The 26,527-nt window shown below is 63.8% G+C and overlaps 3 protein-coding genes across 5 annotated transcripts; 1 reads left to right on the plus strand and 2 right to left on the minus strand.

Moving 5' to 3' along the window:
* Window positions 1-165: 165 nt before the first annotated feature.
* On the minus strand, window positions 166-4,221 carry MFAP1 (microfibril associated protein 1). Its single transcript, XM_053272442.1, has 9 exons — window positions 4,034-4,221; window positions 3,453-3,672; window positions 3,132-3,261; window positions 2,619-2,806; window positions 2,223-2,331; window positions 1,975-2,135; window positions 1,203-1,362; window positions 848-937; window positions 166-681 (listed from the first exon to the last, which is right to left on the minus strand). Exons 1-9 carry the CDS (start codon window positions 4,113-4,115, stop codon window positions 499-501), a joined length of 1,323 nt encoding a protein of 440 aa, XP_053128417.1. The 5' UTR covers window positions 4,116-4,221; the 3' UTR covers window positions 166-498.
* LOC128334907 (gametogenetin-like) lies at window positions 4,165-8,564 on the minus strand. Its single transcript, XM_053272452.1, has 2 exons — window positions 7,929-8,564; window positions 4,165-4,290 (listed from the first exon to the last, which is right to left on the minus strand). Exons 1-2 carry the CDS (start codon window positions 8,465-8,467, stop codon window positions 4,284-4,286), a joined length of 546 nt encoding a protein of 181 aa, XP_053128427.1. The 5' UTR covers window positions 8,468-8,564; the 3' UTR covers window positions 4,165-4,283.
* Window positions 4,252-25,660, plus strand: FURIN (furin, paired basic amino acid cleaving enzyme). Of its 3 annotated transcripts, none has more exons than XM_053272422.1 (16): window positions 4,252-4,322; window positions 12,954-13,267; window positions 16,953-17,051; window positions 18,072-18,167; window positions 18,841-18,969; window positions 19,489-19,565; window positions 20,359-20,447; window positions 20,592-20,764; window positions 20,850-21,062; window positions 21,176-21,276; window positions 21,404-21,507; window positions 21,775-21,892; window positions 22,691-22,870; window positions 22,983-23,107; window positions 23,547-23,663; window positions 23,974-25,660. In XM_053272422.1, the coding sequence occupies exons 2-16, from the start codon at window positions 13,097-13,099 to the stop codon at window positions 24,528-24,530; spliced, it is 2,349 nt and encodes a 782-aa protein (XP_053128397.1). In that variant the 5' UTR covers window positions 4,252-4,322; window positions 12,954-13,096; the 3' UTR covers window positions 24,531-25,660. The 3 variants fall into 3 exon arrangements, with proteins under 3 accessions (XP_053128397.1, XP_053128396.1, XP_053128395.1); XM_053272421.1 differs by lacking the exon at window positions 4,252-4,322 and adding an exon at window positions 8,062-8,190; XM_053272420.1 differs by lacking the exon at window positions 4,252-4,322 and adding an exon at window positions 8,589-8,776.
* The last annotated feature ends 867 nt before the right edge of the window (window positions 25,661-26,527 follow it).

Below are 26,527 nucleotides of genomic sequence, written 5' to 3' on the forward strand. Positions count from 1 at the left end.
AATTCCACACACCATGTCTACCAAGCATCAAAGGCCTCCCTAGTGTTCAGCTGTTAAGGTAGTTGTCAGCTAGCACAGGGAGCACTGGCTGACTCATATTACAACATTACAGTATAGAAATCAAATCAATAACTCCTCTGCCCCCCAATCAAGTACTACAGAAACTTGACAAGAGACACCTTTAATAATGATTTCAACTTGCTTTTCTTCCATACATCCCACCCCCCTTCCCCATGTGTCTATAAACATTTTTTTACAGCTGGGGGGAAACCCACCATAAACTAAAAATAAGACTGTAGAGGGTGTAGGTGGACTTCAAAGCTGCGCCAGCTCCCCTAGAAAGAGGATAAAGTGGCAGCTCAAGGGAGACTGGGCTTTCACCCAAGGGTGACACAGATCCCGGCCCAGACCTGCAGCAATGTCCTGTGGCCCCAAGCAGCAGTTACAGGGCAAACTGGTCAAGTGGACCCCACTGAGTGCCCGATGCTGCTCTCGCACTCAGGTAACCTTCCGCTTCTTGGCAGAAGGTCTCTCAAAGACATCCCGCACACCAGCTGCTTTTTGCTTGAAGAATTTTGTATTCTGTGCACTCTCCTGGCCCCACGCAGAGTCAAAGGAAGTTGTATCCTGGTCTACCAAGTGTGTGTACTTTGTCCGCCCAGAGCGCCCGAAATTCTTCACCTGGATAGCAAGGAGAGCATAAGATGCTTCAGGTAAAGGAAAATGTTGCAGAAGGGCCTCAACCACTAACCTGGCCAAGGCCCAGATGCTATTAGGGGGACACCTACATACACATGGGTGAACCAGCATCCAGCTGTGGCTCTACTTCCAAGTCTGCTTTACACACCTGCATGACTTTAGGCAAGATCGTCTTGTTGAAGTGATCTTCCAGGGTAGGGGCACTGAAGTCCCTCTTGTACACATCCTCATCTTCATCCTGCAGAAAGGAAGGGTATAGCTTGCTCACTGCAGCCCTTGGAAAAACAGCTCCCCACACCAAAAGGAGTTGGAAGCAGAAAGAGATCTCTGCTTGGGGAAGGTGCAGATTTTTTAAGGAAGTCACAGGAGAGGATCAAAGGAGTCTCTCTCACAAATGTATTCAGCATCTCCCGCTGCCCTGTCCTCATTCAGACCTTGGAGCGTAATGCATTTTGCACCTCTAGTCATTCCAGGAACAAGCAGGGTTTGGGCTAGATACTCACCATGAAGAAGGCCCCTCGGTGGTAGTACTTCTGCAGGAACTTGTATTTGCCCTTCACGGCCTTGTTGGTAATGACCTTGCCGTTGGCTCGGAGCTCTGCACGGCGTTCCTCCTCAGTTAGGTTCCGCACCCGCTCAATCTCAGCCTTCTCCTTCTCTAGCCTGTAGGGAACAGAGAGCTCATTCCTCAGATCTCAGCAGGCAAATCCCTTCCAGAGTAGGCAGAGTTACGACACGGAGCTCAACCAGTTTTCCAGTTCTCCCATTCCCATCTGCATCCTAGGCAGAGCTGCCTTGGAGCATTTTCTAACAGCTTCTCAGTGTTCCTGCCTTCCATCTTGGTGGGACAGCCTAGCAAGCGGCCCCCTTCTGTGGCAAACCTTCAGCTCAGGTACCTCACAAGACTGGGTGTGTGTGCACACACACCTTAAATGTTAGGAGTGCTAATTTTCTGACGCCTGTCAGGCTGAGGGGAGGGGTATGCTGAGCTTCAGCCAGGCCATCAGGAGCAGAGGGGGGGGGGTTTCTGCAACAGAAGGATGTGTTGGCTTCAAGCCAGTAATTCAACAAAATAGTGCGGCTGTAGTATGGAGAGGCAGGAAGGCTCCGAGTACCCCCAGGGATATTAGTGTGCCTGGCTGGGACCTCACGGCCTAGCGCAACCAAGTATACCTCGGACTGCAGAAATCTCCCACAGTTGGGGGGTGGCTACTGCCCAGACCATCTCCACACTCAACCCGTGTGTGCCCAATGGGTTACTCTGGGTCCACTTACGCCTCGCGCTCCTCACGATCTCGCTTGATCCGCTTCAACTCCCTCACTTTCCAGGCCTCGTATTCCTCCTCATCATTCTCATCATCCGTGTCCAGAGCATCGAGGGCCGCCAGCGAGCGCCTGTTCTCCTCCAGCTCTTTCTTGGCTTCTTCTTCGACTATCTACAGCAAGCAAATAAAGACGGTGAGTCTTCTGAAGCAAGCTCAGGTGTCCTCTTTTGTTCCTTTCCGCTCCTTTCCCCCCAGTACCTTCAGGGTGTACTTGCGCCTCTCCTCAGCCACCCGCTTGGCCTCTTGCTCCAGCTCCTTCTGCTTCAGAGCCTCTGCCTCTCGCTCCTGAACTGTGACCCTGTCCTTCCTGCAACAGACAGCTGCACTCAGCACCGACCTTCAGCCAAACCCTCTCCCCAAAGGCACCTGCTCACTCCTTAGAATGCTGCCTCCATTCTCAGAAGCCCCTCCTTCTGGTGAAGTGGCCTAGCCAACTGGAAGCAGCCGTGCCAGCGGCACAAGCCAGGAGGTACCTCCGGAGCAGGCTCTCAGCCCCCTCCATGGGGCACATCCAGTCTTCCAAAGACCGCGACCCTCCACTGAAGAATTGGCCTCTCAGCCTGGCCCTCCCTGCTGAGATGCTGTAGCACTTACTTGCGGATGAAGACGGGCTTGAGGCGCGGCTCAGTCTCATCCTCGCTGTCTGTATACTCCTCATACTCCGACTCAGACTCGGACTCCTCTCCGGAACGGCCCTCATCCTCCAGCTCCATCACTTCCAGCTCCTCATTTTTACGTTCCTGAGCCCGCTGGCGCATCATACTCCGGCGACGTTCAATTTCCTAGCCAGAGGAAAGGAGACAGGACAGAATTCCATGTGCTTGCCTCAGGACAGGGCATCGTATATCCACAGCACATTAAAAAATATATCCCGGAGACAGGAGCCAGAAGACTCTTCTCCTCTTACAGGGGAAAATCAGAGGCTGGCTCCCTGACACAAATGATGCAGGACAAACGCTCAGCCCCCGACATCATCAGAATGAGTCTGATTTCTGTGTTCCCCAGCCTTGTGCAAGGATCAGCTTTGCCTCTTGTAAGCTTCATGCAGTTCCACCAAAGCTGCAGAAAGGGGGAAGCGTCAAGTGTGGCTTGTCAGACTGCCCATACCTCATCATCGATCTCCTCCTCTTCCTCCTCACTGGTGTCCTCTCGCTCCACACGCCAGGTTTCTCCCTCCACTTCTGAGTCACTCTCCCCGATCACCTCTGGTTCCACAATCTTACGGTGTCTGGCCAGCCTGGAATGCACACGTACCATGGCTAGGACAGTTGGACAGCCAGCTCAGGTGCCCCCTGAATGTGCCACACTGGCACAGGCGTTCCCCTGCCAATTCCCCTCATACTGCCCTATCACCTCCACAGAGGAATCCTACCTTCTTATGCTGCTGAGCCAAACCTCCAGAGCTCAGCCTGGAGGAACACCACTTACCTCTCCTCCACATCCTCAGTGATACGGTTCTGCAGGCGGCGCAAACGGGGGTCGCTGGCCAGATCCTCTTCCTGCTCCTCTGGTTCCAGCTCCTGCTCCTTGGCCTTCTTGATGAACTGGAACTCCTCATCCTCCTCATCAGGGGACTCTATGGGAGCATAGTCTGGCCGCTTCCCCGAGACATAGCGCTTCACTTTCACCTTCTCCATGGAGATCTCCCCTGGGGGAAGGAAAGGGTGAGGTGGGAAGAGCCTGCCACATGCACGGTGCCCATGGCTCACTCACACATCACTGGTGTCCTATTTATGTGTGTGTATGGGGGGGGGGGTAGCACAGGGACTCCCAGAGGATGTTGACTACAACTCCCAGCACCCCCACTAGCAATAGCCTTTGCTTGGGGGTTATGGGAGTTGTAGTCAACAACCTCTGGGAATCCCTGTTAGAGGGAATACAGGGCACCGAGCCCGCTGGTCCCTCTTGCACTTCGCCTTCGCCGTCCCACTTTCATTCCCCGCGGGGGCGGCCCAGCTGCGTCCCTGGGGGGCGCCCCGGCACCCCCCACCCCCGGGGGCTCCGCTCACCCTTCTCGTTGCGGACGGGCACGGCCCCCGCCGTGGACTGGATCGGGGGCTGCTTCATGAGGGCGTTGCTGGAGCCCGACATGGTGGCGGCGGCGGCGGCGGCGGTTCCAGCCAGAGGAAGAAAAGCGCCCGCGACAACAAGGCCCCAGCCGGAAATTCTCTCCGCTGCGTGACCCGGAACTGGAAGTGAGTGGCGGAACGACCACCAAAGGCTGCGACGAAGAGCCTGTGCGCAACTTCCGCTCTGACGTCAGCCGCTGGAAGGAAGTGACGGGAAGAGCGCGGTTGGGTGAGGACGGAGCCCGCACGCGGCCTGAGCGGAGGGGCCCGAGGCGGGCTGGGCAGCGCCGCAGAAAACCCCCCTCCCCGAGCAGGGCCGCCGCGGCCAGCGCTGCCACTCCCCCCTCCCCAGGAATCCTGGGCGACACAGCAGGGCTGTTGTAAACCTGCCTCCTCCTCCTCCTCCTGCTCGGCTTCAGTCCTGCTTCTGGTCTGCAACATGGACTACACTGCAGGGCTGTCATTGAGCCGCAGCCGCCCCCTCAGACCGCAATATGGAGAGGACTGACTGCTGGCGTTGGCAGCACAAAGGGGAACTGGGCTTGTGGTCGCAAGCCTGACTTGCCCCCTTAGCTAAGCAGGGTCCGCCCTGGTTGCATATGAATGGGCAACTCGATGTGTGAGCCCTGGAAGAGACTCCCCTCAGGGGATGATGGGGCCGCCCTGGGAAGAGCAGAAGGTCCCCAGTTCCCTCCCTGGCAGCATCTCCGAGATCGACCTGAGAGAGACTCCTGCCTGCCAGCTTGGAGAAGCCGCTGCCGGTCTGTGTAGACAAGACTGAGCTAGATGGACCCAGGGTCTGACTCAGTAGATGGCAGCTTCCTGTGTGCCTAAAGGCTGAACCGGGGATGGCTCACCTGAGGCACCACAGCTGCAGCTTTTTCCTCTGGTTTCCTCTGTGTGTGTGTATATAAATAAATGCACACAGACACTCATATGGATCGGGTTTATACCCTGTCAAGTAGGCCAGCCTGGACTGTCAGTGGACTTTCAGAACTATTGGCTTTTAGGGTGGTGGAGTTGCTGGGTTAGATTTTTCCCAGCGGAGGGTCTTGCTGCATTTAGGTTGGGGAACTTGTTCCATGGCCTTTTGCTCTTCCAGATGTTCTCCACTGTTGAGAGAACAGAACCCTGAGAACTGTTCACGGTCTGGGACTGAGAATGCCGTTTTGGAAAGAGCGCTTGATGTCCAGTGAGATTTGTTCAGAGTTGTACAGCATAGTTTATAAGATGAGATGAAACTGGAAGAATACCTATCAAGTATGTTGTATTACTGCACTGAGAACTATTATTTATGTTGAGATAATGTTCAGTGAACAGTTATTAAAGGAAATATTAAAGCTGTCACTCTGGCTTAGTCCAGAGTGATAACCTCCAACAATGCTGTAGTCAGAACCTTCCGGTGTCTCATCTTTCCACTCACTGTCAACGTTCATTTTCCCTTGCCCTAAAGCCTGTAAGTGGGCCTAATCTTAGGATTATCAGGTTTCTGTTCCTCCCACTTCTTTGAAACATTGCTTCTTGTTCTGCTGTACTTCATTGTTGTTTTTCTCTGGTATCTGTTGCGCAAGGTCTGGCCCAGGAGATGTGTGGAAGGATCTTCTCTCCCTTGTCAGGTCCTCGTATCAGAATGCCTGTCCGTGATCAGCCAGTACCTTAAAAGGTTCCCACCCAAATGCTCTGTTCCTGTCAGGACCCCTCACACATACACACACTTTTTGTTGTTGTTGCATGGTTTGTACTGTTGATGAGACTGTGATATGATGGGGAATGATGCCGACAAGCAGTGTCCCAAGGACAGCAGGGCTCTGGTACTTTTAACAGCCGTGCAGAAGGAATTTGTGTTCGTGTCTCTTCTGCCCCTTGTAATCTTGTGCCATGAAATTCCTCCTTTTGCATATCAGTGGAAGGTTCTGGAGCTCTGACCTCTACCACACCTGATCATCCTCTGTTCTCTCAAGCCATGCTCAGCCATGGCCAGCTGCTGCAGAAGCCGGAGAAGCAGGCCTTGCATGAGCCAAGAGCAACCTCATTCTCTGGCCGCCACAGACCACAGGGACCAGTGAGGAAAATGAGAGTGCAGCCCCCAGAGCTGGGAGATGGGCCACTACAAATGACTGTGCATACAGAGATGTGTAGAGGTTGGACTGGTTTGCTGGGGAATGTCCAGGATGTGGCCAGTATTTGAGGTGTGTGTGTTGATTTCCCCAGAACACTCTTCCTCTGCTGCTCTGTCAACCCAGGCATTAGCTGGGAGCCTAAGAGGTCCTCAGCTACTGCTGATCAGTTCTATAACACTCTGAACTTGCAGTGTTGTTTGCATCAAGTTGTACAGACACGCACGAGGTGGTGGAAAGGGCAGGAGGAGCTTGGAAAGCAGTTGCTTACTTGGCAGTCTGGTTGGGGTGGCTAGAGGCCAGCCTGGGGGAGGACCGCCTCCATCGACATGCTGTGCTTGCCAGGACCTTCCCCCTGCTCTGCTTTCTGCTAAGCAGAGCTGAGCGCTAACTTCCTCAGTGGGGAACCCTGGAACCTCATGGGTTTCGAAGTAACATCTCTCTTTCCCCGAAAACCTCCTTGAACTGGCACTTGGGTTAAAAGAATGAGGTTGTTGGTTTCCTGCTTGCGCGGTATTTCCTTCAGTGACATCAGACACCTGCCTGATTTCCTGTGTGCCGTGGGGAGAAAGCCACGTAGAGCTTTGCTTGGAGTGTTCCCCCTGCTGCCTGTGGGCTTTGGGGCACAGAAAGGACCATCACAAGCATTCCTTGGGCCAGGCGTCTGATTTCTGGCTTTATGCTAAAGTTGAATATGCCCCAATAAGCAACTCAAGGGCATAAACTGAACAAGGCGGAACAGTGTTTGGAATCCTTGGAAAAGGAATGGAGAAGTCCACCGCAAGTAGTGCGAGGGCATGTCTGCCTGTCTACAGCGTGCCTGCCTTTCAGATACGCTTTGCTGTTTTGATTACACGCACCTCCCAAAGAAACAGCTGCAATGGCCATTAGTAGGCAGGACTTTTTCAAAGGGCAACATGAATATGTGTAGGAAAAGTTCCATCAGGAAAGGAAGCCTTTACTAGCCTTTAGCCACAAGCACAGCTTCCCTATTAAAAACCGTGCAGTAGCTGATCCTGGGGGTGGGGGTGAAGAAATGGTAGACGGGGCGGGGGGGGGAGAGCAAGAGCCCCCTCTGAGGTATCCTGGTGGTGGTCTAGGGAGAGAATGCTGAGCTGCCTCCTCCTCACAGACCTTTGTCTGGGGCCAGCCGGGCAACAGTTGGGTTAGGAGCATAGGAAGCTGCCATATACTGAGTCAGACCCTTGGTCCATCTAGCTTAGTATTGGTCTACACAGACAGGCAGCAGCTTCTCCCAGGTTGCAGGCAGGAATCTCTCTCAGCCCTATAGTATGGTGGGGGAAAGGATCTTTCAGCGGCAATATATTGGGGACCCTCCTCTGTCTTAAAGGGGCCCGCAGCACTGCTGAGGCTCTAGCCAGGCGGACAGGCCCTGCCAAGCTCTCCAGGGACCCTCCTGGGGCTGCCTCCTCCGCAGGCAGCATCTGTTGGTGGAACTCGGCACAGGACTTCTGACTGGCTTGACATCCATCAGGAAGCAGACAGACCCAGACTTCTGGACGGAGGTCCAGGGCCGCCTCCACCCCCAAATCCTCTTAAGTCTGTCCTGGGTGGTGGGGCAGCCTCTGCTTTAGAGGGCCAGGCTCTAAAATTGCCTGGGTGCACCTCTGGGGAGGGGAAAGCAATGTGTGGGATGGGAAGAAGATGTCCAGTTGCATGTTGACATGTTTCTGCGAAGGCACATTTGCAAAATATACCTGTTTGATATTCTGACATTCTTGTGAGTCCAGCTGCAGTTTGTGCCCAGAACCCGTGCGCTAAAAGTCCTGTGTGCGTCACGGGGTGTGTGTGTGTGTGGCGGGGGTGGTGGTGATGATGCTGGACTCGCAGGGGCGGGGGAGGGCGCCTCCCAGGCCTTCAGGTCCCGGCTGCAAAACTCCGTCGCTGCGCCTCGGAGCAGGCCCCCAGCAGACGCCTTCGGCAGCAGAGCCTCCTGCCTTCCCGCCGCCGACCTGTCAGGTAGGGCCGTCCTGCTTCTCCTCTCCGCGGCAAGCCTCGCCCTCTGGAGAGGAAGGGGAGGCGATGGCAGCGGGGGAGCCAGCAGGACCAGCCCCTCTGCCGAGCGCCCGTGCCGGACCTGCTTCCCTCGGCGGGCAGCGGGGCGCGCGCACTGCCCCGGGCCCGCGGGCTTGGTGGGGGAGCGCTCCGCTGGAGGGACAAGCAGGCAGCCGGGGCCGCGCCACGGCCTGCCTCTCTCGCCGCCGCCGCCGCCGCCTCCTCCTCGGCGTGACGGCATCTTCCGGCGCTCCTGCGCTCTCGGTGCCACCCGCTCGCCCGTCGGGCGGGCCTCGGAGCCGAGCGGAGGCGGCGCCCAGCAAAGCCCTGCCTCCCTCCAGCGGTTCTTGCCGCAGCCTCCGCTCCGAGTAAACAAGCCGCCGCCGCTTGCGGGGAGGGGGCTTCTCGGAGCTGGGCTGATCCTTCCTTCCTCCCTCCCTCCCGCCGCCGCCGCCGCCGCCGATCATAAAGGGGCAGCGGTCCGACGGGCGCAAGCACTCCGGGAGCGCACGGCGAGCCCAGCTGAGTAGAGAGCCGCCCGCCAGGCTGGGTAAGGGGCGCGAGGGGCCCAGCGCCGTCAGCCGATGGCCGCCGCCTCCGGTTAGGGTTGCTCGCTCGCTCCGGGACGGCGGAGCTTCTGCCGTCCGAGGTGCGCCTCGGCCGCTTCCTCCTCTCGGCCCCGAGCCTGGTCCCCAGAAGGGCGCCGCTCAGTGGCGAACTTTGCCCCGCGGCAGGGCTGGCGGGAGCGGCGCTCTGCGGGCCGCTGGTCAGCTGCTGCCCCCGCGCCGGGGAGGTGCCCGCCGCGGGCCCCTGTGCGCACTCCGGCGCCCGCAGGCTCCGCGCCTGGCAAGGGCCGCGCGCGCAGCAGTGGAGGCCACTCTCGCGGCGGCCCTGCCCGAGCTGCTCTTCCATCGGGCTTGGGCGAGAAGCCCTCCCTCGGCCGCGGCGGGACGCACGCTGCTGCCCGCCAGGCGAGGCCGGCCCGCGTGGGTGCGGGCGGCTGGGTGCGGGGCCTCGGCCGGCGGCGGATCAGGCTTCCGTCGGGGGGGTGGGCGGCGGCGGCGGCGGCGGCGGGGCTGGGCAACCTGTTCCTGGAGGCCAGCGATGATGCTGGCGAGAGGGCGCCGCTGCCTCGCGGGGAGGCCTGCCGGGAGCCGGGAAGACCTGCGCGCGCCTCCCAGGCCAGTGGGGAGCCAGCCCCGCTGCTCTGGGGCCGCCCGCCACCGAGCCGGGCTGCCAAGCGGGAGGACCCCCAGGCGGGGCCTCCGAGGGGCTGCGCCCTGCTGCCGAGCCTGGGTGCCCTGCGTCGGGGGCGGGACGCGGTGGGCGGCGTGTGGCGCTCCCAGCTGGAAGAGGGGCTCTGACTGAGGCCTGGCGGCGGCGGCGGCAACTCCTCCCCGACGCATCGGCCCCTGCCGGGCCAAGGGCCGGAGAAGGGGGCTGGAGCGAGGCCGGCTGGCCCTTCGGAAATGGCTCCGGGAGAGCTCGGCTTGGGTGGACGGTGGCGGCCCCAGGGAGCTGCTGCTGCTGCTGCTGCTGCTGGCCGGCTCAGCTCGGCGTTGTGGCCACGAGAGAAAGCCGCAGCTGTCGCTGTCGGCCCTGCGCTGGGCAGGCCCCACATTCCCTGCAGCAGAGGCGCCTTTTGCTGCTGGGCCAGCCAGCCCGCCCCCCGGCACTTTCCCTGGCTGGCTGTCTGTCTGTCTGGGAGGCAGGAGGGGGAAAGTGTGCCTGGGCTTCAGAGGGCAACGAGGCAGCTGCTGCTGCAGGGAGGAGGAGAACTTGGTGGGAAACATTGCAGGGGCTCAGCTGACGGGCACCCGCCAGGGAAAGGGGCCCGGGGGGGGGGTGTCGAGATCTGGGTGGAATCCAGCAGCAGCAGCAGCAGCAGCTCTGGGGTTGAGCCCTTCAGTGGCGAGAGATCTGTGGCCTCCAGGGCAGTGGAAAGGTCGAGCCGGTTGGAGCTGGCCCTGGAAGGCCATGATGCCCCCTCAGTGCCAGGGCAGTTACTCCAGCAGCACCAGTGGGATGGGTGCCTCCTGGCCCTGGCAGAGCAAGGTGCTCTGAGCCAGAACTGCCTGCGTGGCAAGGCCAGAGCTTATGCAAGCCCCCCCCCCCCCGTCTGGCCAGGGTGGACACAAGTGAGCCCCCTTGGTCACTGCCTGGCCCTTCCCCACCCGCCGGACTCTGCCTCCAGTTGCCCCTGCAGCCCTGCCAGATGGTGGTTTTACTTGGGAAGGGCAGGTGGGCCTCTACGTAGCGCCCAGATTTACGTCTAAGTCCCTATGAGCACTCCACACACACACACGATCCAGGATGTTCATTGCGCTTGGGAGCGTAACCCAATTGATGTTGGGGATTAAAAATGCCACTTTTTGCATCGGGTTTTTGGGCAAATTTGAACTATCCGATGTGCCCCGTCACTCGCAGTATTTCACCCTTCTTACTCCTGCACAGTAAAGCCAGCTGTTTGGGAAAGGCCCTGGGTCTCTGCTGTGCTCACAGTCACACACACACACACACACACACACACACACACACACACACACACACACACAGAGTTGCTCTGCCCCCATTGTGTGGCAGGAGGTTAGGTTTGCACCTGTGTGGGGTTCCGCCTGCTCTCCGCTTCTGAATGTGAGCTGGCCTAGGCAGATGCCCTGCTGTGCCACCCTCACCTCCAAGGAAGGGAGGGACCACTCTGGGACTCTGAGGGCATGTTCAGGTTTTGTCGTTGCTTCTGCTGTTCAGCTCTTGAGGAACGGAAGCCTGGCGCACTTCCTGAGTGGCTGTTGGGGCAGCAGCAGCGGCAGGCAGTTGCAGGCAGTTGCAGGCTCAGAGGTGGGACAGATCCTGGATGTGGAGCAGGGGTCCTCCTGGCCACAGCTTGAAGGGCCAGGAGTGCCCGGCGGGGGCCCCGGCTGCCCCCTGTGCTGCGTGGCCCTGCTCTCAGGAGCTGCTGGTTCTCCCTCGTGACCTCGACCTCGCCTGGATTCTGCTTCTGTTGGCTCATCCTCATGTGACTGCTGCAGCCAGTTAGGGAGTCCAGCTCTTAGTTTTTCGTCTGGTAAAGGTGAACCTGCTGGGGCTCAGCACAGGGAGCAAATGCCACCCGTTCCTTGAATTCTGTTTCCAGGAACATAGGCAGCTGCCATATACTGAGTCAGACCCTTGGTCCATCTCGCTCAGTATTGTCTGCACAGACTGGCAGCAGCTTCTCCAAGGCTTTGCAGGCAGGAGTCTCTCTCAACCCTACCTTGGAGATTCTGCCAGGGAGGGAAGCTGGGACCTTCTGCTCTTCCCAGAGCGGCTCCATCCCCTGAGGGGAATATAATCTTCCAGGGCTCACACACATCAAGTCTCCCTTTCATATGCAACCAGGGCAGACCCTGCTTAGCTAAGGGGACAAGGCATGCTCATAGTTCAGGCTCTGTGTGCGTCCCCAGATGAACTTTCTGGTTCTCTGATCCCCTTCGGGGGCCATGCAGGCGAGCGAGTTGGAGTGTCTGTCTGGTGCAGGGCTGTGCAACCTTTGTGGTTGGAATACAACTCCCATCATCCTTGACTATTGGCCACTGGGCCTGATGGGAGTTGTAGTCCAACATCTGCAGGAGTACAGCCCTGGCCTAGGAGCTTCCAGCCCTGAGGAGATGTCCGTGGGGCAGGAGATGATGGAGCAGCAGCAGCAGCAGCAGGTGGGGAGAGGGATGGGGCTGGGTGGGGAGCCTCGGGAGAGGGGAGGCCTTGAGATCAGTGGGCGTGATGAGCTTCCTGGTGTCAGGTGGGCTTCCGTTTCCAGCAGGCCTCCCCCGCCCCCCCGGATGGGCTCTGAATCTCCCCTCCTTGTTCAGGAATGAATTGATCTTGCTGCTGTGGTTTGTCCTCTGCCTCTCTCCTGCCTTCTTGGTGTTCTGTTGTTGGTTGATACTTTGTTGGAAGCCACCGTGAGCATTTTCATGGGAAGGTGTGGCATGCGTGTTTGCCATCAATTAAAATAAATATGTGTCCCAGGAGAGATTCTGAGCAGGCAGTTGGGGGAACCCCTGTTTCTCGTGCCCCTCCGGCTCTTCTTTCTCCATTTCCCAGCAAAATGGTAAATATGTGGACTCTGTGAGGTGTGCAAACAAAAGCGTTTGCCGAGCTCTTAACTGCAGACTTGGACAACCCAGCCCAGAGCCCCTGATCAGAGAGGGGCTGAGTTCTCTCAGGGGCGGTGGGGGGGGGCCTTTGAAGCCCCCCAGTGTGCCTTTGTAGGGCAGCACCGGGTCCCATAGCCCCACCACCCCAGCTTCTGTGAAGGGTAACTGGCCCAGGTGTCCCCTGGGGGTCTCGTGTGATGGCGGGGTGGACGCCCTTTGACCCGGCCCTGTTCCGGCTGGGCTTGGCCTACCAGCCTCCTGTGGTTCCCCTGCCACAAGGCTGCCCTGATGGGTGTCTCGCTGGCGTTGGGAGCTGTGGTGCCTCCTGAGAGAGCAGAGGGCCCGTTGCCAGTGTCCGTGTCATGAGCTGAGCCACAGGATGAGGCCCACGGTGCCCAGGGGGTCTGGCCCGGGCCCTCCGTGCTGCCAGGAGCGAGCTCTTCACCCGAGGCCAGCTGCAGGGGTGAGGGACCCTGCTGACCCTCCCTGCGTGGGGTCTGTGTGTTTGTGTGTTTGTGTGTGAGTGGGCCTGCTCAGGAGCCCCTTCTCCTTGGGCCTGTCCCAAGCCTGACTCCGTGCCTGTGTCCCCAGGTGCTGCGCAGCCGATGGCTCCCTCCGGGCTCCTCCTCTTCCGCGCCGGCTGAGCTCCAGCCTCATGACGGACGGGTGCCTTGCTGGACAGGACACGGGGTCCCCTCTCTGAGGCACCGCCGGCGGCCCCCCTCCCCGCTTCCATGGAGCCCCGGCCTTGCCTGCTGCTCTTGCTGTGGACTCTGGGAGCCCCCCTGGCCCGAGAGGCGCTCGGCCAGCACATCTACACCAACACCTGGGCCGTGCTGGTGCCGGACGGGCCCCAGGAAGCCGAACGGCTGGCCCGGAAGCACGGATTCCGCAACCTGGGCCCGGTGAGTGACACTGGCCAGACTGCGGGGGGCGGGGGGGGGGAAGAGGCGGCAGAGCAGGAATGGGGCGGGGGGAGGAACAGAGGGAGCGGCCATAGACCGAGTCCGGCCCTGGGTCCATCTAGCTGAGTCTTGTCTACCCAGACTGGCAGCGGCTCCTCCGAGGTTGCAGGCAGGAGTCTCTCCCAGCCGTATCTGGAGATGCTGCCGGGGAGGGGGCTGGGAACTTCAGGTGCAGAGCTCCTGGGGTTACCGGAAGCCCTGCTGTGGGGATGCCTGGGGGGCGAGGGAGACCCCCAGAGGCTGTAGCCCAGGATCCTGTTGGGCAACTCTGAGGAGGCCCTCTGGTGAGGCCGCCGCACTTTCCGCCGCCTTCGTGTGTAGCAGCCACCCCTCCCCCCCCACACTTCACCTGGGGCATTGCGGGCTGCCCAATTAGAGGAGGCAGGATGGGGTGTGTGTTGGCAATGGGAAGGTCCCTTGCAGGCGGAGGGTATGCCTGGCCTCAGGGTCTGAGTTCAGGAAGCGCCTTCCTCCAGGACGGACTGGCCAGCCGCCTCTGCCTGCACGCCGCCTGCTGTTTTGCCTTCTGGAGGCAGCTGCTCCTTGCTGTGCCATCAGAAGAGGGGGGCGCCCGGCCTAGATTGGGCTGCTCTTGGGCGGGAGGGCAGCTGGAGCAGCGCCCCCCACCCCCCCTTGCCGCCCTCCTTGCCGGCTACGGAGGAGGAGGAGGAGCGTGCGCCAGGGAGGGCTTGGGCGATGCTCCCTGCGGGGGGGGGGATGCTGGCACCCCTTGCAAGTGGGCCTCGTTGCTGGCTCCTTGGGAGGCCTCCGTTCCGGGTGACTGGGTGGCTGTCGCGGCCCTGGCAGGAGCTTATCTGGGAGGGCAGCTGGCCTGGGGCCTGCTTGGCTTGGCAGCAGCCTGGCACTGCCAGTCCCCGGGGCTGCAGAGGCGGCTCTGGGCTGCCCACGGGAAGGACAAGGCTGCCGCCACGGGCCTTGTTCTTCTGGGCTGGCATTTCCTGCTGCCCTTTCTGGGGACGCGGCTGCCCTGGGGCGCGCTGGAGGGCGGGAAGACGACGTGGCAGCGGCATGCAGAGGAACGCCGAGAGCGCCTGGGCGGTGGCGCTGGGCTGCCGAGCCGGGCAGGATGGGGCCAGCCTCACTGGGGTGGGCGAGGGCAGGAGGGCTGGTCAGGAGGCGCTGGCCAGGCCCACCAGCGCTGCCGCCCTCCTCCTCCTCCTCCTGCCGGCTCCCTTCTCGACTGGCCTGTGCAAAGAAGGCCCCGAGCCAACTGGGCCTCTCCCTCCCTGCTGCCCGGGGTCCTCCTGGGGGCCAGGCAGTGGGGCACGGCGCAAGGCCCTCGCCGCCCCTCCCGGGCTCCTCGCAGTTCCCCCACTGGGCACGGCTGGGGCCCCAAGGCCAGGCTGGCAGCTGGGGATCTTCCCTGGTCCGCCGGCCGCTCGGTGCTGGTGCAGAAGGCGGCCTAGGCCAGGACTCCAGTTCTCTGCGCTCTCACTGGCCCTCTCCTTGGCCTTATCCTATTTATTTTGCATGTTCCGTACATAATATGCAAAATATGTACCTTGAAAACTTAGACACATAACCACACGACAATTAAAACATTAAAATAATTTCAGCAGATCATCCTTATTATTGACTATTTATTCGATTTCTGTACCGTCCTTCCAAAAGTGGCTCAGGGCGCTTTACACAGAGAACTAACAAATGACTCCGATGGCTCCTCCGTGTCCCGCAAAGGCTCACAGTCTAAAGAGCAACCCTCCCTGGGGGGGCCCTTGCAGGGCCAGCGACTCTCCCCCTGCTCAGGAAGGAGCATCGCCCCTTGGCCCAGTTAGCAGGGGTCACTCGCAGCATGCATATGCAAATGGGCTAGATACATATGGTAAATAACGGATAAATTTCAAAAGGTTTTCACTAGAGTCCTGCTCAAAGAGCTACACCTTTGTCTGTTTCTTAAAAGCTACCAGAGAAGGGGAGAGACCCGTTCTAGGTCTTGGCCCTGGGGGGGGGGCGAGACCCACCTGGCTTTAAAGAGGCTGGCCGGAAGGGAGGGGCTGGGATCCCTTTGCTCTCTTCTGCCCCAGCCTGGCAGGAAGGGGGGGTGGGGGGTGGGGGGGTCTGCTTCCTCAGAGGCCAGATGTCCGGGAGCAGCGGCCCTGGCCTGGCCGGGCAGCCCTGTGCCTGGTGGCGGCAGGGCGCTCCCCCCCCCGGACTCTGCAGCCGAAAAGGGAAGCTGCCCACCACGCCCCGCTTCTGCCGAGCCTCTGTTGAGCTGGAGGAGAACGAAAGGGCCGGGCCTGAGGAGGGGTCTGCTTGGCAGCAGGGGGGCTTCTGAAGCCCGGAGGAGCCCCCCCCCGCACAGCTGGCCTCTCTCAGCAGGTGTGGGGGGGAGGGCCTGCTCTGGGCTTTGGCTGCCCATCCCTGCAGCTCTCCTCTGGGGCGGGCAGGGCAGCAGGTTGAGCTGGTTTGCAGAGCCGGGGGGGGGGGCAGCGGCAGCAGGAGGAGTCTGTGGGGCGTGTGTGTGTGTGTGTTGGCTGCTGCTGCTGCTGCTGCTTGGGGGGAGTGGGGCAGGCAGCCCAGCCCTGGAAGGAGGCGCAGGCAGCAACTTGCTGGGGGATGGGCGGCGCTTTGCCTTCTCCTTGTGGCGGGGCCACCCCACCCGGGGCCTGTGGGGCAGGCCTAGGCACCCGCTGCCCCACTGGAGCCTGCTTGGCGGGCAGGGGAAGGGCCAGGCCGTCCTCCCCAGCAGGCTGGGGCTGTTCTTCCCTGGCTGAGCTGCCCGCGGCTGGAGCAGGCTGTCCTCTCTTGCCCTGGCTGCACATCCCACCACTCTGTGGGGCACCTGGCCTGGGGAGGCCTGCAGCCCCTTCCCCGCCCCCCCCCCCGCAGTGGTTGCAGGCCGGGCTCCAGGGGTGGGAGCCCTCCGGCTCTCTGGCCCGGCCTCTGGGGCCCGGCAGCCGGCTTGTCTGGGGCCCAGGCCCACGGAGTGAGGGGTCTGGCCCTGGGGCCCCCCCTGCATGCCCCCCCACCTGCAGCCAGCCCCTCTTTCCCCTTCCCTGCAACCCCCCTGGGCTGCCCCCACCTCTTGGCTGACTCCCTCTGCCTCAGATGTGGGTGAGGGGCATTAGAGGGGGGAGGTCTAACAATGGCCCTTGGGGGGTCCAGTGGCTCTTCTCCCCCCCCCCGGTTGCCCGTCACAGCCCGGAGTGGGCCAAGCGTGGAGGCTGTCTGTGGGGCATCTGGAGAGGAGGGGGCCCCGGGGGGGCTCTCCTGGGCACCCCCCTCCCTCGCTCTGGCTCTCCCCACACCCCACCAGTGCAATGAGGTCACCCGGGGTGGGGGTGGGGGTGGGGGTGGCAGCGCGGCTGGGCTGGGCATATGAGGCTTCTTTGGGCTGGTTTGTTTAAAGATTAGAGATTTAGATTGGAATCTCCTTAGAATCTCGGCCAAGCCGTGGCGGGGGGGGGAGAAGGGGCCAGCTGGTAGCCGGGGGGGGGAGGAGGGAGGGGGGGAGAGGGCTGCCTCTGGCTTAGGGGGGCTCCCGCTCTGGGCCCCCTGCAGCTGTGGTCTCTGGCCGGGGCTCTTCCTCCTGGGAGAGGTCGTTTGTCTCGGGGGCGGGGGGGGGGGGGCTTCCTTGCCTCACTCTTGCCTCCTCGCTCTGCAGATCGTCGGCGATTATTTCCACTTCTCCCACCGGGCCGTCGCCAAGCGGGCGCTCTCGCCCCATCACTCCTGGCACAGCTCCTTGGGCCGAGAGCCGCAGGTGAGTGCGTGAGGCTGTGCGGCACCCACGGAGCTGGAAGGGGCCCCTGGCACCCCGCCGTGTGTGGCCGCTGCCAGCGAACCCGCTGGGGAGGGGGCTGCAGAGGGCCTCTCCCCTTGGGCTGGCAGCCTTGGCCTCGGGCTCATTCCTCCACCCTGGGCTTGGCGGGCTCTCTGAGCACCCCCCCCCGGGCAGGGCTGGGCCTTCCCCCCTCCCCGCGGCCTGCCACAGATGTGGAGGGGGCTGCCGTTAGGCTGGCTTCGGGCTGGCTTGAGCGGGCATCCTGGCTGTGTGGGGGACTGGAGAGTCCTGAGGACGTGGGCTGAGCGTTGGCGGTGCTCTGTGCCGAATGGCTTCCAAGCCGTTCTTTCCACCGAGAGCTCCTCTTACGTGCAGCCCTTACAAGCCAGCCGATGAGGCAGGTTACAGACGGAACAGCTTCAGGGCGCAGACGCGGCCTTCCGTGGGTTGTGTCTGGGCCTGTTCCCAGAACAGCAAGCGGGCCGGGCAGGACGCCACAGGGAGGGCTTCACTGGGGCTGGGCACAGAGGAGAGGGGGCTGGCGCGCCCTCTGCCCTCCACCCAGGCAGCCCCTCTGGTCTTGATGGTGGAGGCTGGGGCCTTGGGGTGGGGAGCCTGGGAGGAAGGAAAGCACCTGGCCGGGGGGGGGGAGCTGCTGCTCCAAGGTGGTGGGAGGACGGATGTCCCTCTGCAGAGACCTGGTGGTTGGCTTGGCTTCGTTTGGAATCAGTGACTTTGCCCCCCCCGCCCCCAGCTGCAGCCGCGTGAGGGTAGTGAGGGCCAAGGGGGTCTCAGCAGGTCCCTGCTTCCTGCGGGGGGGGGGGGGCGGGGCTGGTCCGGCTGGGATTTGCAGGGCTCCCATTTCTCCTCTGAATAGCGGGGTGGGGTCATGGCTCATGCAGCCGGCCCCCTCCCTGCCCCGCTGCTGCTGCCGCCAGCCTGGCGGGGGGGGGGGGGGCTCTGGGGCTGAGCGCCTTCCTGTCCCTCTCGCTGCCTCAGGTGCTCTGGCTGGAGCAGCAGGTGGCCAAGCGCCGGAGGAAGCGGGACGCCTTCCTGGAGCCCACAGACCCCAAGTTCCCGCAGCAGTGGTACCTGGTGAGTGGGGGGGGCGGTGGGGGGGGGCGGGAGCAGCGCTGGGCCGCTCACGAGGGCCGGGGGGGGCTCCTGCCGCGGCCTGCCTGGCCACATCCTGCCCATCCAGGGTGAGGGGTGCGGATGCTCCGATGGCAGCTGGCCCTCTTCTGCCCGGCTGCTGGCCCCAGAGGCGGGCGGGGCGGGGGGCAGGCAGTTCCTCCTTGGCCCCGGCCTGAAGAGGGGCAGCTCGGGGCCAAGCGGGCTCTCGGGCAGGGCAGGCGTGAGCTGCCGCCTCCTTGGACACCCCCCCGCCGCTTGCTAGGACCAGCTGCCCCCGGTGCTGATGTGGCCGGGCCCCGGGCCAGAGAAGGGATGGCTGGCAGCCCTGCACGTGGGTCCTCTGAGGTGGGGCGCCATGCCCAGCCCCAGTGGAGGCGGGAGCAGTGGGGGAGGAAGCAGCCCACCCCTCGGGCCACTTTGCCACAGGGGTGGGGGGCAGAGGGGTTGTCTTAGCCCCCCCTCGCTGACAGGGGGAGTGAGGCCCAGGCTTCCCTCGCACTGGGATTCCCAGCAGCAGTGGCCTCTGGCTGGGGATGCTGGGAGATGTAGTCGGCCACCCCTGGGGATCCCTGGGTGGGGAGGGGACGCCGGCCGGTGGTGGCTGAGCGCCCCCTCCCTCCCTCCCCCCCCCCAGTCCAACGGGAATCAGCGGGACCTGAACGTGCGGGCCGCCTGGCAGCAGGGCTACACGGGCCGCGGCATCGTGGTCTCCATCTTGGACGACGGCATCGAGAAGAACCACCCGGACCTAGAAGCCAATTATGTGAGTAGAGGACAAGGGGGGGGTGCGTGGAGGGGGCTGTCACTCCCAGCATGCACTGCTGCTCAGCCAGGGCCTCCAGGGGCTGCTGGGAGGCTTTGGGAGGGGGCAAAAGGTGTGTACACACACACACACACACACACACACACACACACACACACACACACACACACCCCTTCTACACAGTCTCGGCTGCAGGCGGAGGGAGGGCAGTGGCTCAAGGAAGGGGAAGGTGGTGACCCCAGGTGTGCCCCGACTCCTCCTCCTGCCCCCCCCCCCGGAGGCAACTGCCCTAACTGGGGCAAGGCTTGGCCCCTGGGTGGGAGCCTGAGCAAGGGCGTTGGACACTCACAGAGGGAAACAGCCGAATAAGCCACACAGCTGAAACACATGAAAGCCCAAAACACGGATGTTCTAAACCCCCTTTTTAAAGACCTGGGAGAACAGGAAGGTTGTCGATGGGAGTCTAGAAGAGCGAAGTTCTCTGGGCTTTTTTGGAGCAAGCGCTTCTTCTCCCCCCAGGACCCTGAGGCCAGCTTTGATGTCAACGACCAGGATTCCGACCCCCAGCCGCGCTACACGCAAATGAACGACAACCGGTGGGGGCCCTTCTGGAGCTGCCACGGGGGGCGGGGAGGGGGGGGCACCGGCCAGGCCAAGGCTGCTCAGCTGTTGGGCCCCGTGCGCTCGGCTGGGGAGGAATGCCCTTCCTCTAGGGAGGAGGCCTCTGGGGAGCACCCCTCCCCAGCCTGCGCATGTGAGTCCCAGGGCTCCCTCCTCCCCTCTGACATTCCCGCAGTGGTGTTTGCATAACCAGGGCTGCACAACTCAAACGTCCCGGGGGGCCGGAGCCACCCACAACTCGGCACGCAGGGGCCGAGGTCAAATTCTCAGCACATTATATTATTAGTTACTTGTGGCTCTGTTCCCCCTGTCAATGGACCCCTAGTTTCAACCAAGGAGAGGGCCCAGAGAATCGGTCCTGCCCCTGCTCCATCAGTGGGGCCCCGGAGTGCCTGCCAGCCCCAAACAAAGGCCAAGTCCTCCCCACTCCCTACATTGTTGTTGCTTTCAGGCTGCAATGCCAGGCATGCTTACAGGGGAGTCAGCCTCACTGGGCAGCCATGGAGCGTGTCTCTGAGCAGGCAGGCACAGGATGGCGCCATCAGGCCGTTCCCAGCTGCTGTGTTGCTGCAGGAGACCTGGGGGCCAGGAAACAGCCCCTGCGGGCCAAATCCGGGCCCCGGGCCTGATGTCATGCAGGCCTGGCATAGATGACCAGCCTGCTGAGGGGGCGGGAGTGGGGGAGTCTGAGCAGCTGCCCCCGCCCCAGAACTCTGACCCTCCCCAGGCCCCCCCTGACCGCCCCCCCTCGCTCTGTCTCCCGGGCAGGCACGGCACGCGGTGTGCGGGCGAAGTGGCTGCCGCAGCCAGCAACGGCGTTTGTGGCGTGGGGGTGGCTTACAACGCCCAGATTGGAGGTGAGTGGCCCGCAGGAGCGCGCTCCGGGCCCCCTGGCCTGGCTCCGGGGGCAGGCCTGCAGTGGGGCTCGGGGGAGGCCGGCTCCGCCCTCCCCCAGCGCCCGGGGTGCCCGAGGCCCCTCTGAGCCCCCGTCTCTGCCGCAGGGGTCCGCATGTTGGACGGGGAGGTGACGGACGCCGTGGAGGCCCGCTCCCTGGGCCTGAACCCCCACCACATCCACATCTACAGCGCCAGCTGGGGCCCCGAGGACGACGGCAAGACGGTGGACGGGCCGGCCCGCCTGGCGGAGGAAGCCTTCTACCGCGGGGTCAGCCAGGTGAGCGGCGGGCCGGGCGGAGGGCGGGCCGGGGTGGCTGCCGCCCTGCTGCCTGCCTGACCGCCTGACCGCCCCGTCCCCGCAGGGCCGCAACGGGCTGGGCTCCATCTTCGTCTGGGCCTCGGGGAACGGCGGCCGCGAGCACGACAGCTGCAACTGCGACGGCTACACCAACAGCATCTACACCCTCTCCATCAGCAGCACCACCCAGCTGGGCAACGTCCCCTGGTACAGCGAGGCCTGCTCCTCCACCCTGGCCACCACCTACAGCAGCGGCAGCCAGAACGAGAAGCAGATCGTGAGTCCTGGGGCTGGGGGGGGGGGTTGGCTCAGGGGTGGGGGTGCCCTGCAGCAGGGGCTCTGCTCACCCCGCCGGTGCGTCCCCCACCCCCACCCCTGTTTCCTCCCCAGGTGACCACGGACCTGAGGCAGAAATGCACAGAGTCGCACACAGGCACCTCGGCCTCGGCGCCCCTCGCAGCGGGCATCATCGCCCTGGCCCTGGAAGCCAAGTAAGTGGCCGCGAGCCGGGAAGCACCTTGGGGCGGCCCCAACGCCTGCGGGGTGCAAGTAGAGCGCAGTGGGGGGCAGACGGAGCCGGGGGGCCCCCCCCTGACCCTGTTGCTTTTCTCTTTGCAGCAAGAACCTCACCTGGCGTGACATGCAGCACCTCGTCGTGCGGACCTCGAAGCCCGCGCACCTCAACACCGACGACTGGAGCACCAACGGGGTGGGCCGCAAAGGTGAGCAGGAGCCCAGCAGCCGGTCCCCTCTCATCGTTGCCACCCCCCGGGTGCGGGATGGGTGGGGTGCTGGGCAGCAGGACCCAGGCCGTGGGCGCGGCCCTGTGCATTCGGAGTGGGGCTGTCCTGAGTCGACCGGATTTAAAACCAACCGAGCGCCGTAGAGGGAAGGCGGGACTCCGGGGAGCATCCGGATGGGGACGGGGGGTGGAAGGGGGCCTTCCTGCCGCTCCCACCGCCAACCCCTCCCTCCCTCCCCCCCCACAGTCAGCCACTCGTATGGCTACGGACTCTTGGATGCGGGAGCCATGGTGGCGCTGGCCAGGAACTGGACCTCCGTGGGGCCGCAGCGGAGATGCGTCATTGACGTCCTCGCGGAGCCGAGGTTGGTCCTCAGCGTGGGGCTGGAGCTGGGGGTCCCTGCCTGGCACCGAGGAAGCGGCCTTCTGCTGGGCCAGAGCCTCGGTCCGTCCCGCTCGGTCTTGCCCACACGGCCAGGCAGCGGCTTCTCCCAGGTTTCAAGCTGGAGTCTCTCCCAGCCCGGCCCGGCCAGGGATTGAGCCCGGAACCTTCTGCGTGCAAAGCAGACGCTTCCCCACTGAGCTGCGGCCCCATCCAGAGGCAAACCGGGGCCCGGCCCCAATTCCTGCTGCTTGCTCACTGCCACGAGAGCAGCTCTCCCGGGGGGGGGGGCGTCAGAGGGCTGCCAGGGCCGTCTGCTCCGGCACGGCTGCTCCCCCCCACTGGGCAGGCCTCTGGCCCCAGGGCACAGAGCCCCACCGGTGGGCCCAGGCCCAATGCAAGGGGGCCCAGGCGCTGGGCATGGCCGCCTCCCTTGCAGCCAGCGGGATGCCGCAGGAAGCCTCTCCGCCCGGGGGGAGGGAGGGAGGGGGGGGCGCTGGCTGGCCCCTGTGAGCCCAACAGCGGGACCCTTCAGGCGGGCCAGAGCCTCCTTTCTCCAGGCTGCTGTGGGCTCCGGTCCTGCCCTCCGCCTCAGGGGCTGGAGCCTCCACGCAGGCGCAGTCTGCACCCCTCGGCCTGGAGAGCCCTTGGCTCCCGCCTTCCTTGAAAGAGAAAGAGGAAAGGGCTGGGGGGCAGAGGGGGGGGGCGGGGGGAGGAGGCGGTGATGTGTCCTGGGCAGGCCCTGACTCTGTTGCTGTTGGCGCTGCTGCTTCTTCTGCAGGGACATTGGGAAGCGGCTGGAGGTCCGCCAGAAGGTGGGAGCCTGCCTGGGCCAGGCCAGCTACATCCACCAGCTGGAGCACGTCCAGGCCCGGCTGACGCTCTCCTACAACCGCCGGGGAGACCTGGCCATCCACCTGGTCAGCCCGATGGGCACCCGGTCCACGCTGCTGGCCGCCAGGTAGGCCCCCCCTCCCTCCCTCCCCCCTCCCCGAGGCCTGGGCTCCGAGCAGGAGCAGGCCCACCCCTGACCCCCCCCCCCGCTTTCTCCCCCCCCCCCCGCCCTCCGGCAGGCCCCACGACTACTCTGCGGACGGCTTCAGCGACTGGGCCTTCATGACGACGCACTCCTGGGACGAGGATCCGGCTGGCGACTGGTTGCTGGAGATCGAGAACACCAGCGAAGCCAACAATTACGGTAACGCTGCCCCCGCCTGGTGCCGGCTGGACGTGGCCAAGCAGGCCCCCCCACCCACCCTCCCGGCGGCATTCCCCGCTCTCTGGTATGGCGGCTGTTCTCCTCTCCCCCCCCCCCCGGAATGCAGCCTCCTCCCCTCCCCTCCCCTCCCCGGGCCCAGCTGTGTGCCGCCTCCCTGCTCTTCCCTGCCCCCCCCCTCATGCCAGCAGCTGTCACTTACATCCCCTCCTGGATGAGGCTCCAGCAGCTGCTGGCTGTGCCTCCTGCTCCACACTCTGGGAGGGGGGAGGGAGTGCGAGCGGGGGGGGGCTGGGGCCCCCTCCCCCTGCAGGGGCACAGATCCTTCCCAGGCCCGGTTGCCCACCCCATGAGCAGCCGGGAGGGGGGCTCTCCCTCTGCGCCCGGCCTTGCCTCAGCCTGCCCTCCTGCTCCCTGCCAGGCACCCTCACCAAGTTCACGCTGGTTCTCTACGGGACGGCCTCCGACCCTCCCAGCCTCTCCAACCAGTTTGAGAGCAGCGGCTGCAAGACCCTGGCGACCGGCCAGGCCTGTGTGGGTGAGTGAAGAGCCCTCTCCGCCCCCAGGGCCCCTCCTGCCAGGGGGCTGGCTGGCTGCCTGCCTGCCTGGGCTGGGCTGGCCTCGGCACTGGGTCTGCTGCCTTCCCGTCCCTGGCCGCGACTTGCCCGCCTGGGCCTGCAGGCTGTGACCCCCACAGCCACTGGGGGGCGGGGGGAGGAGTGCCCTGCCCCACTCCATGGGAGCCCTCTGCGTGGAGGCAGCCCAGGTCCCTGGGGATTGGGGCCCCGGGCGCCTTGCCTGGAAGCGAGCCTCAGCCTGCGCTCCTCTCCCCCCCCCCCCGCCTGCAGTGTGTGAAGAGGGCTTCTACCTGCACCAGAAGAGCTGCCTGAAGAGCTGCCCGCCTGGCTTTGCCCCTGGACCGGGGCCTGCCCCCCCGCTGGGGAACAGCCTCGACCCCCACCTGAGCCCGCGCCTCTGCGTGCCCTGCCACCCGTCCTGCGCCACCTGCCTGGGCCCGGCCGCCACCCACTGCCTGTCCTGCCCGGCCCACGCCCACTACAGCCGCCAGGAGCAGACCTGCTCCCACCAGACGCAGAGCAGCCGGGCCTCGCCCGCCCTGAGCGAGAGGGTGGCCCTGGCCAGCCCGGGGGCCCCCTCCCGCCTGCCCATCGTGGTGGCCACCCTGGGCTGTGCCTTCATCGCGCTGGTCTTCGTCACCGTCTTCCTGGTGCTGCAGCTGCGGTCGGGGCTGCGGCTCCGAGGGGTCAAGGTCTACTCGCTGGAGAGCGGCAGCATCATCGCCTACAAGGGGCTGCCCTCGGACGCCTGGCAGGAGGGGCCCGACGAGGAGGAGGAGGAGGAGGGCGAGAGGACTGCCTTCATCAGAGACCAGAGCACCCTTTGATGAGCCTGTGGCCCCCGGCACAGCAGGGGGGAGCCAGCCGAGGGGCCTGTGTCTCTGCCCCCTTTGCTCCCCCGCACCCACCCGTCCATCTCTGGGGCTGGGCATGGACTGTGGCCTGGCGCTTGCTGGCCCAATGCTGCTGGAGCCCAGCCTCTGCCGCCGCCGCCGCCGCTGCGCCCTCTCCTGGTTTTAACTCACCAAAGTGTTTCCTAGACTGGACCAGTCTGTCTTCTGGGGGGGAGGGCGTGGGGCAGGGGCCTGCCCGCCCGCCTGCCTGCCTTCTGCCTTGGGTGGAGGGGGGCTGCTCTCGGGTGGGGGAGGGAGGCCTTCTCTGTCCGGCCCGTTTCCTGTGGCACCACCAGGCATCCCTCCTCCGGGGGAGGGGGGAGTGGGACCCCCATGGAGCTCCGTTGCCCCCTCCCTGCCAGCAATAACTGCGGAGCTTTTCTCTCTGCCCCCCCCCGCCGGTCCATGGGGCAAGTGCTGCTGCTGCTGCTTCTGGCGCCTCTCTTGCCCCCCCCCCGTATTCACCCCTATTCTCTTCCTCCCCCCCCCCCCGCCGGCTCTGCTGCCTCTGCCATGGGAGAAGGGGCCGGAGCTGGGTCCTCTCCTGCCTGCGGGGGAAGTGATGCTTCTGGGCTTCCGCTTCAGCACAGTGGCGGGGGGGGGGGCAAGAGAGGTGTCCCCTCCCCGCTGCAGGACGAGGCGTGGCTCCCTCCCTCCAGGGCCGCCTGCTTGCCCCGCCCCCCCGGCCCCCCCAGCACCACCCTGGATCCGCCCACAGTCACCGGAGCTTCCACCTCTCCTCACGTGCCTTCTTGCTCCCTCCCTCTTTGATGACAATCTCTTGCTGGTCCGGGGGTCCTGCTGCCTGCCCTCCTGGGGGCCGCCCCCCAGCCCTCTGTCTGCTGCCGACCCCAGGGCGCTACCTGGTGGGGGCCGTGCAATTGTGGGGGGCCGCGCAGGGGCTGCCCAGGAACTCTTTTTCTATCAACCTTTTTGGTGCACAAATGATTTTCTTGTAATTTAAACAAGGAGCCGATTCCTGTGGCCAGTTTTTTTTTTAATTTAATGGATGTGGATATAACGCTAGAGAGATTAAAGTTTATTACATGTTGAAACTATGCAAACCAGCCGTGCCCCCGTCCTCTCTGTGCAAGTGTCCAGGGCCCGCTGTGCCCCCCCCCGCCCCCCACGCCCTGGAGCCTCGTCGTCTTGCTCTGCTGCTGGTTTTTCCTCTGGCTGCGGCCAGCCCCGGGATGCTGCGAGGCCCTCCTGGGCAGTCTCGCCCTCCTCACCCCCGCAATCCGGAGTGGGCCCCCCTCAACACACACACACGGCAATCCGGGGTTCATCTCTGGTGCCCGAGGAAGGGCCCGAGTCCCTGGAAGGCCACTTGCCCTCAGCAGGCCACCCTTGCCTAGCCGCCGCTGGGCTGGCGAGAGACAAGAGGACCTTCCTTGCTGCAGAAAGGAGCCCTGGGGAGCAACTCGCTTGCACCTGACAAGGAAGCGGGGCGGGGGGGGCGGGCACGAGAAAAGCCCTCCCCGTTCTGCCCGCAGTGTGGGAAGCCGCCACGAAGGGTGGGCCTCCCTCTGCCCTTGGGGAGCCGGGTGCTTGGCGAGGCTGTGGCCGCAGGATGCGTCCGCGGCACCAGCACTGCCCGGCTGTGCCTTCTCTACCCCACCTGCTCCTGCAGGGAGGGCAGCTGGGCAGCCTGCGCTGGGTGCCGCCGGGCCCCCGTGACCAGGCTTGCCTGCTCTGCTGGCCCTCCAGGGCCCGGCGGGGCGAGGGCAGGTGGCTGCTCGCGTGGCCCAGGCAGGCAGCTGCCCCAGGGTGCAGCCGAGTGGCTTCTGGCAACCCCAAGCGGCACAGCGGGGAGCAGGTAGGAAGGCGGCTGCTTGCGAAGAGCCTGAGGTCAGGTCTTGCAATGTGCCGGGAGGTGCCTGGCTGGCTGGGCCCTTCCTGTTCCTCTTTAGAGCGAGCCAGGCGCCATC

Source organism: Hemicordylus capensis, chromosome 10, assembly GCF_027244095.1.
Source record: "Hemicordylus capensis ecotype Gifberg chromosome 10, rHemCap1.1.pri, whole genome shotgun sequence".
Taxonomy (NCBI): Eukaryota; Metazoa; Chordata; class Lepidosauria; order Squamata; family Cordylidae; genus Hemicordylus; species Hemicordylus capensis.

Bases quoted from the DNA above. Each gene is read 5' to 3' on its own strand.
- MFAP1 (XM_053272442.1), bottom strand. From the start codon at position 4,115: ATGTCGGGCTCCAGCAACGCCCTCATGAAGCAGCCCCCGATCCAGTCC. The intron at 1,363-1,974 runs GTAAGTGGACCC...TGTTCCCTACAG, and splicing joins GATCGTGAGGAGCGCGAGGC to GCTAGAGAAGGAGAAGGCTG. The intron at 682-847 runs GTGTGTAAAGCA...CTTGCTATCCAG, and splicing joins TCTTGCCTAAAGTCATGCAG to GTGAAGAATTTCGGGCGCTC.
- LOC128334907 (XM_053272452.1), bottom strand. From the start codon at position 8,467: ATGCCGTCACGCCGAGGAGGAGGCGGCGGCGGCGGCGGCGAGAGAGGC.
- FURIN (XM_053272422.1), top strand. From the start codon at position 13,097: ATGGAGCCCCGGCCTTGCCTGCTGCTCTTGCTGTGGACTCTGGGAGCC. The intron at 17,052-18,071 runs GTGAGTGCGTGA...TCGCTGCCTCAG, and splicing joins CCTTGGGCCGAGAGCCGCAG to GTGCTCTGGCTGGAGCAGCA. The intron at 20,765-20,849 runs GTGAGCGGCGGG...CCGTCCCCGCAG, and splicing joins TCTACCGCGGGGTCAGCCAG to GGCCGCAACGGGCTGGGCTC.